Source organism: Alligator sinensis, unplaced genomic scaffold (assembly GCF_000455745.1).
Source record: "Alligator sinensis unplaced genomic scaffold, ASM45574v1 scaffold203_1, whole genome shotgun sequence".
NCBI lineage: Eukaryota > Metazoa > Chordata > Crocodylia > Alligatoridae > Alligator > Alligator sinensis.
In genome coordinates, this window is record NW_005841949.1 from 2,383,800 (window position 1) to 2,391,684 (window position 7,885).

General features: G+C 53.9%; 1 protein-coding gene across 1 annotated transcript in view; it reads left to right on the plus strand.

Moving 5' to 3' along the window:
- GOT2 (glutamic-oxaloacetic transaminase 2) overlaps positions 1-7,885 on the plus strand; it is a 26,756-nt gene that overhangs the window by 16,740 nt on the left and 2,131 nt on the right. Inside the window, exons 5-10 of the mRNA XM_025199746.1 lie at positions 1,174-1,233; positions 1,340-1,501; positions 2,845-2,949; positions 3,354-3,504; positions 5,164-5,329; positions 7,217-7,367. Coding sequence (XP_025055531.1) covers positions 1,174-1,233; positions 1,340-1,501; positions 2,845-2,949; positions 3,354-3,504; positions 5,164-5,329; positions 7,217-7,367 — 795 coding nt within the window. The remainder of the gene's footprint in view (positions 1-1,173; positions 1,234-1,339; positions 1,502-2,844; positions 2,950-3,353; positions 3,505-5,163; positions 5,330-7,216; positions 7,368-7,885) is intronic.

Below are 7,885 nucleotides of genomic sequence, written 5' to 3' on the forward strand. Positions count from 1 at the left end.
GTACTGCATGCAGTTTTGGGCGCCACACTTCAAGAGGGATGCGGATAACCTGGAGAGGGTCCAAAGAAGGGCCACTCGTATGGTTAAGGGCTTGCAAGCCAAGCCCTATGAGGAGAGACTGGAACACCTTGACCTCTTCAGCCTCCGCAAGAGAAGGTTGAGAGGCGACCTTGTGGCTGCCTATAAGTTCATCACGGGGGCACAGAAGGGAATTGGTGAAGTTTTATTCACCAAGGCGCCCCCGGGGGTTACAAGAAATAATGGCCACAAGCTAGCAGAGAGCAGATTTAGACTGGACATTAGGAAGAACTTCTTCACAGTTAGAGTGGCCAAGGTCTGGAACGGGCTCCCAAGGGAGGTGGTGCTCTCCCCTACCCTGGGGGTCTTCAAGAGGAGGTTAGATAAGCATCTAGCTGGGGTCATCTGACCCCAGCACTCTTCCCTGCCTATGCAGGGGGTTGGACTCGATGATCTATTGAGGTCCCTTCCGACCCTAGCATCTATGAATCTATGAACCCTGAAGGATCCCACACCCCCTTCCCCTCCTGGAGGGGCAGGCACCTCTGGGAGGGCCCTGCTGCCAACATCACAGTGCTGGGCTTGCCAGCAGCACCAAGTGCTGCCTTGGAACCCCCTGACTTGCCACAGCCCTGGTGCCTGGACACCTTCCCCCAGCACCAGCAGGCACTAGCCTTTACTCAGGCCCTCTACCGAGGTGCCCCCCTCCTCAGGCCCCTGGACAGTCCCTAAGCCCTGACCTTCCTGCCCTCCTCCCCTGCCCCAGACTTTCTGTATCCAGCTCCCAGGGCTGCTCCAACCACACTGCTTGGCTGTATGCCAGCCACATGTGTGCATGCATGTGCATACACATGGCACCTTCTGCTTCCAATTGCTCTCCCCCAACCCCAAACAGCTCCTTGCAGGTTGGAAGGCTGCCAGCCTGCAAGGGAAACCTGCAGCTTCCCATGCTGTTGTCCTTTAAAGGAGAAAATCTACGTTTTTCCATTGGAATCGGAACACCTGGATTCCTAGTGATGAGTTAAAACACATGAACTAGATACTTCTCTGCTCTTTGCCCAGGAAGCACTTAAGATGTCAGTATCTGTTCAACCTGGTTGATGCCATGTGTGGCAGGTCAGAGTCTTACATGTTTGTACCTTTCTTTCTTTGCAGTATGTCACTGTGCAGAGTATTTCTGGGACTGGGTCTCTGAGAATTGGAGCCAATTTCCTGGTGAGTCCCTAGGAGGTGATGAGAGGGGACATATCTGGTTGCAGCACATTCAGGGCCCTGGGACCCTGAATCTCCCACTTCAACACATTTTCTTTCTCTGCCATAGCAACGATTCTTCAAGTCTAGCCGTGACGTGTACCTGCCTAAACCATCCTGGGGCAACCACACCCCCATTTTCAGAGATGCAGGCTTGCAGCTGCAGGCCTATCGCTACTATGATCCCAAGACCTGCGGCTTTGACTTCTCTGGAGCCTTGGATGACATTTCTGTGAGTTGGATTTGGAATCAGGGTGGTGTACAAAGGTAGCATCTAGGGGTACACCAATAGAGATTTTGGGGGCCAATACTGATCTGATATCCAATACAGCTGCCATCAGCTGGTAAGTGTGTTGTGGTGGAAGGGGAGGGGAGAGGGAAGGGTCATGGGGGCAGATCAATGCCGCCCGCGCGCGCCCCCCCCCCACGCGGTGAGGCAAGGGGCAGGTGCGGGGGGAGGAAGGGCATGGGATTTAGGCTTGGCTCCTGGTGGGGGGAGGCTCCTGCCGCTGCTTGCATCCTGGGAGGGTGGGGGGAACCTGCGTGGCGCAGGGCAGGCTGCAGCTGCACGGTGGAGCCAGCACTGTGTGGGGCTCTTCACTGGAGGCTAGGCTCAGAGTAGGCTCCAGCAGCACTAGGAGGAGGCTGCAACCACCCCAAGTTTCGCCACAGCCCCATGCTGCTACCCGGCACAGCCAGGACTTTTCCTGGTGCTTGGGTGGAAGCGGGGTGTTGAGCAGCGGCTGTGCCGGGCAGCAGCAAGGGGCTGGGAGCAGAGCTGCGGCAAAATTTTGGGTGACTGCAGCCTCCTCCCAGCACCTCTGGAGCCCAGTCCAAGCCCAGCCTCCAGCGAAAAGAGCTGCACGGGCTGGTTCCATCCTGCAGCTGCAGCCTGCCCCGCACTGTTTAGATCCGGGGGCACACTCCCCCTGACACCCCCACTGCCCTCCCGTGGTGCAAGCAGCGGTGAGAGCTGTCCCCTTCCCCCCATGAGCCACACCTCTGTCCCGCATGCGCTTCCCCACCCCCAACCCTGGCTGGGCAGTGCCTGCCCTTGCCCCACCCTGCTCGCCACAGTGGGCATTGATCTGCGCCCCCATGCCCCATCCTTCCCCCTTCGGACTTAGCAGCTGGAGGCAGCTCTCCATACCGTGCGCTCTGCTGCACTGCGGCTGCATGCAGCATGGGCGCTTGTCGGCCAAATTATTGGCCCCATCGAGCTGATTATCTGATATATAGCTATAGATGCACCTCTAGTAGCATCTGTGGGTTCTTGAGCATCCTTGTATAACCTTTAGGCTGAGCCTGACTCAGACCTCTTTCCCCCTATAACTGGAGTGTGGGAGTTCTCAGAACTTTGGTTTGAGACTTGCAAGACTCTTCACACTCCTGAGGGCAAATTTCCTTGCTGCTGCCTTGGTCAGCTCCTTCTTTCTGGCATTACTTTGTCTTCTAAATCACTGCTTGCCCCAGGGCCTCTCACTTGTGTCTTGTACAGCAGCCTGCATCTGCTACTGAAGAAGGAAAAGGTAGCTTTTACAGCTCTCTCACATTACTCTCTAACATCTTCCTTAGAAAATTCCTGAGAAGAGCATCATCCTCTTTCATGCCTGTGCTCACAACCCTACGGGTGTGGACCCAAGACCAGAGCAATGGAAAGAGCTGGCCTCTGTGGTAAAGGTGAGCTGAGTTAGAGTTGATTCATGTGTCAATGTCTGACTTCTGTGTTGGTGTTACTCTTCATAGAATCATAAAAAATTAGGGTTGGACGGGACCTCAGGAGGTCATCTAGTCCAAACCCCTGCTCAAAGCAGGACCATCCCCAGCAAGATCATTCCAGCCAGGGCTTTGTTGCGCAAGGCCTTGAAATCTTCCAAGGATGGAGATTCTACCACCTTTCTAGGTAACCCATTCCAGTGCTTCACCACCCTCCTGAGTGAGAGAGTTCTTCCTAATATCTGCCCTAAACCTCCCTTGCTGCAACCTGAGACTGTTGCTCCTTGTTCTGTCATCACTGGTGAAATGGGGGTTCAGTTGTGAGAAGGAACCTGGGTGAATTGCTAAACCTCTGCTTTCACTTGCAGCAAAGGAATCTCTTTGTGTTCTTCGACATGGCATACCAGGGCTTCGCCAGTGGGGACATCAACAGGGACGCCTGGGCTGTGCGTCACTTCATTGAGCAAGGCATTAACATTGTGCTGTCCCAGTCCTACGCCAAGAACATGGGCCTATATGGTAAGCAAGGAGAGTTGGCTTGTAGGATCCATGATGCTCTCTGAGAACTTTCATTTCCAGGCTGCTGATGGGGAAAGCCATTCATGCTGTAGTGATCAAAAGTCATTGCTTTTTCAAGACCACCCTAGAGGCATCCCTCATCCCATCTGGTCTTTGTCCTCACTCAGCCTCTAGGAGGAGACATGAAAGTGCATGCTGCTGTAGCTGTGAACAAATGGATGGTCTGTATCCCTGAGCATGTTTTGCTCCGTGAATGAGGTCTATGCTGTCATGGGGCAGGTCTAATCAAAACACAGCAGTCCTGTAACATGCAGCAGCTGTTGTGGTAGAACAGGGGTGGTCAAAATACGGCCCACAGGCCCCCTAAATAATTTAGAAAAGATGTATCTGTCTTTGGTTCATGTAAAAAATGACAGGAACCAGGGGCAGTAGGACCCAGGGGAAGCCCAGTGGGCTCCCACAACAGGCCCCGGCCCCACCCCCCAGCCAGAAGCCCCAGCAGGGACCTTGTGCCTGTACCAAACCAGAAACTCAGGGAGGGCAGGGGAGGACCCTGGGCAGGGAAGGAGCCTGGGGAAAAGTAGCCCTTCCCTCGCCCCGTGGTCAGTGCTCCCTGCTGCAGCTGCTAGCAGCCTACACGGGGCTGTCCTGAGCAGAGACGGGCAGCCCCATTTGAGCGGCTGCAGCATGGGGTGCCAGCCATGGGGCGGGGGAGGGGCCGCTTCTCCAGTGCTCAGCACCAGCTTGTAACTCACCCCCACAGCCAGCCTGGGCACCTTGCCGGCTCCAGGCTCGTCCATTGGGGCTGTGCATGGCAGCAGCAGCTGTGGCCCCCGCACTTGTCGCGCTGGGCAATGTTTGCTGCTGCCCGCCCAGAGCTCGTGCACTGGGCAGCACAGAGGTGGTGATGGCAAACACTGCCTGGTGTGGCAAGCGGGGGGGGGGGCTGCAGCTGCTCCTGCCGCAGGGCAGCTCCACCAGGCCAGACCGGCGCCCGCACAGGGCCCAGGCAGGAAGCTGGAGCTGAGCATAGGAAAAGTGGCCTGGCCGCCCCCAGCCAGCGCCCTGTGCTGCAGCTGCTCGCAGCCCACATGGGGCTGCCTGTACCTGCTCAGGACAGTCCTATGTGGGCTGTGAGCAGTTGCAGCAGGGAACTCCAGACAGGGGAGGGGCCACTTTTCCCTGTGCTCAGCACCAGCTCTGTCCCTGCTGGGGAGCAGGGGGTTGGGACTGCACACTGGTCCCAGCCTGTGCTGTGGGGCTGGGGGGCCACTGGGAGTAAGCAGGTGCACGGGGCACACTGGTGTCCCAGGGCCCAGAGCAGAGCAGCAGCAGTACAGGGTCCCGGCTGGCAGGGGCTCTGTGGAGCCAGGCCAGCTCCCTCCTCTCCCTGCTAGTGCAGCCCAGCCCAGCTCCACAGATCCCTGCCAGCCTGCGCCCTGGTCTGGGCCCCACTGGTGCTGGCCCTGAGACATTGGGACATTGGTCCCAAGACCGTGACCAGGGGGTGGGGCACCTGTCAAGGGGTGGGGCTACCCATGTGGCCCTCAACAGCTTGCCGAAACTGGGTAAGCGGCCCTCCACCTGAAATAATTGCCCACCCCTATAGTAGAAGGATTTGATCTGACCTCGCCTGGCCTGGCCTGACCTGTGTTCTAGGGGAACGTGTGGGTGCTTTCACCGTCATCTGCAGTGATGCAGAGGAAGCCAAGAGGGTGGAGTCCCAGCTGAAGATCCTGATCCGTCCCATGTACTCGAACCCACCCATCAATGGAGCCCGGATTGCCTCCACCATCCTGAACAGCCCTGACCTGCGGCAAGAATGGTAAAACAAGTCTCCTCCACCAGATACCAGCTTCTTCCTTATCTGCTCATGGTGGGGAAGAGGCTGAGTAGAAACAATGCAGGCCAAAGTATTAAATAAATCAGGACATGGGAATGTCTCCATCGCAGGGAGGGAACACAGCAGAATAAAACTGCACTAGAGGGTCCTCTGGCCCATGGCCTATCCTTCAACTGCCTCCCTCAAGAAAGGAGATGCTTCAAGAGGCTTCCTCTTGGGAGAGGAGCTCCTAAGCAGGGCCCATTTGTCCCACTGAGCCAGCTTGGTGACTTGGCTCCAGGAGAGATGCTTCTCTGTTTCCCTTGGGGCTGACTGCCACTCTTGGGAGCCCCAGCTCAAATGCACCGCTGAAAAGGTTTCCCTGCTTGGATTTTCTGTCTTATGGGGCTGTGGAGCCCTGGCAAGAAGCTGCAAAGTGAATGAATGAAGAGCAGAGCCACTTCACATCTATTTACCTGCAAGCCTCTTGGCTGCTGTGGGTGTGTAACATGCACTTCTAGAGCTTCCCTATTTAAATGTAGTTTATCTTGCACCTTCCTTTGGCTAATGTGTTTTATTGCTTGTCCCTCAAGGGAACTGTATCAAATAGTAGCTTATTCAGAATTTCATGGTAATTACACACCTGCACGTGTGGCATCATCCCGGTAGAAATGCAGGCTGGCATGTGCTGTTCCCTTCCATTTTTAAGAAACCACGAAACAGCTGTGATGGTGACTTAGCTTTCACTCTTCAAGAGACCTGTTGTCTGTCCCTACAGCTTTGGGCACCCAAGGGTCTGGCTGGTGTCATGGCCTTCCCTTCTCCCCACCCAAGTACATCTCAGCTGGGGAAGTGGGAGCATGCGTCTGAACTTTCAACTGCCCCAAGAAAGACCAAGGGTGATAGCCCTCCCACCCTCACTCCTGTTTTCTGATATAACTCCATCCCCCTTTCCCAGCCCTTGTGATAGTTTGGTAGAATTCAGTGTCCCTGTAGGCAGTCAATTTTGCAGAACAAAGGGAAAGTTTTGTTCTGCTGGTTGATGCTGTGCTACTCTCTCTCCTTCTGGCAGGCACATATCTAGCCTGATGTTTGTGTGCCTGAAATACATGTATATAGACCTAAGCCCCAGCAGATGAGGCTTGGATAGATTGCTTCTGTGTATTGTGTCAGCTAGTTATTTTGCCAGGTTTTTTTTATTTCCGTCTCTCATTCCTAGTTACATCTATTGAACCGAACTTTATCATGAACTGTGTCAGAAACTTAGGCTTCTTTGCGATAACTCTGTTTTTTTGTGTGATATGTTGTCCCAACCCTCTGCTTTGAGAGATCGTGGGTCTCAGCTTGGTCCCCACTGAGCAGGAGTCTGTCACAGAACTTTTTAGGGCGGTGGTTCTCAACCTTAGGCTGGAAAAATAATAGAACAGTGTGCCTGTAGCAAAGATCTTGGGAAGACTGCAGCAGGTCAGAATGTTTTTCCATTTGAATGGATTCCTACATGAAATCTCTGGGTTTATCTTGTGAATCATGTGTACATGTTTGCATACCTAACAGTGCTGCTATGGAGCAGAATGCTGGCTGAGAGTTGCTGTTCTCTGGGCTAGTAAAAAGCAGTTGTCTTCCATTACCAAGGAAGAAGAGCAGATTGTAGCCAGCACTGACTCAACTAAGACCTTCAGTTTTGTTCTGCCTCTTTCACTTCAGTGATCTCTTGCCCATTGCACAGTGAAAGAGTATATAGCCAGGTTAAAGCAGCAGTGCACTCCAGGCAGACAAGCTGCCTCTTGACTGGATGTGCAGTGAGGAGAGGGAAGCCTTGGAGTCATTAGGATGCTGCTTTTACCCTGTCCTAGTCTGCATCCTGTGTTCATACATGTGCTGTCCCTGCAGGCTGGGAGAGGTGAAGGGGATGGCTGACCGGATCATTGGCATGCGCACCCAGCTGGTGTCCAACCTCAAGAAAGAGGGCTCCTCCTACAACTGGCAGCACATCACTGACCAGATTGGCATGTTCTGCTTCACAGGGCTGAAACCCGAGCAGGTGAGTGCAGTTCCTGTCTGATCAGGATGAATTTACCTTTAACTGGGGGGTGGGGGGGTGGATAAGGGAAACAGCTGGAAGGAGGCTAATGTCTGTTGTAGTTGACATCAGGCTGGGCTCATGGCCCACATGTTAGTGGAGGAGGGGATGACAAGTGCTTGTGTCGTTAGGGAAGCTGAGGAAATGGTGGTGGCAGAAAATTGAGGAAAATGTTTTTGCCCTGGTTGTGGATGGTGAGGAAACAGCCTACTTTTCTAACCTACTTGGCAGCTCAGTTAATGCTTGAGCAATTTAACATCTCTAAAATTCTGTGCAGTCACTTCATCTTCAGCGATTTGCTTTTTAGCAAGTTTGGTCCTTCCAGGTTTGAACAACAAAAACTTTATATTGAGCCTGCTCCTCTTAACAAGGAAGTTGCTAGTTACTCTCATGTCTGTTTCCCCTTTTTTTCCTCTCCACCCACCCAATCAGTATTCTTAACCTTTTGGTTTTTGTTTGTCTCCTGTGACGAGCATTCC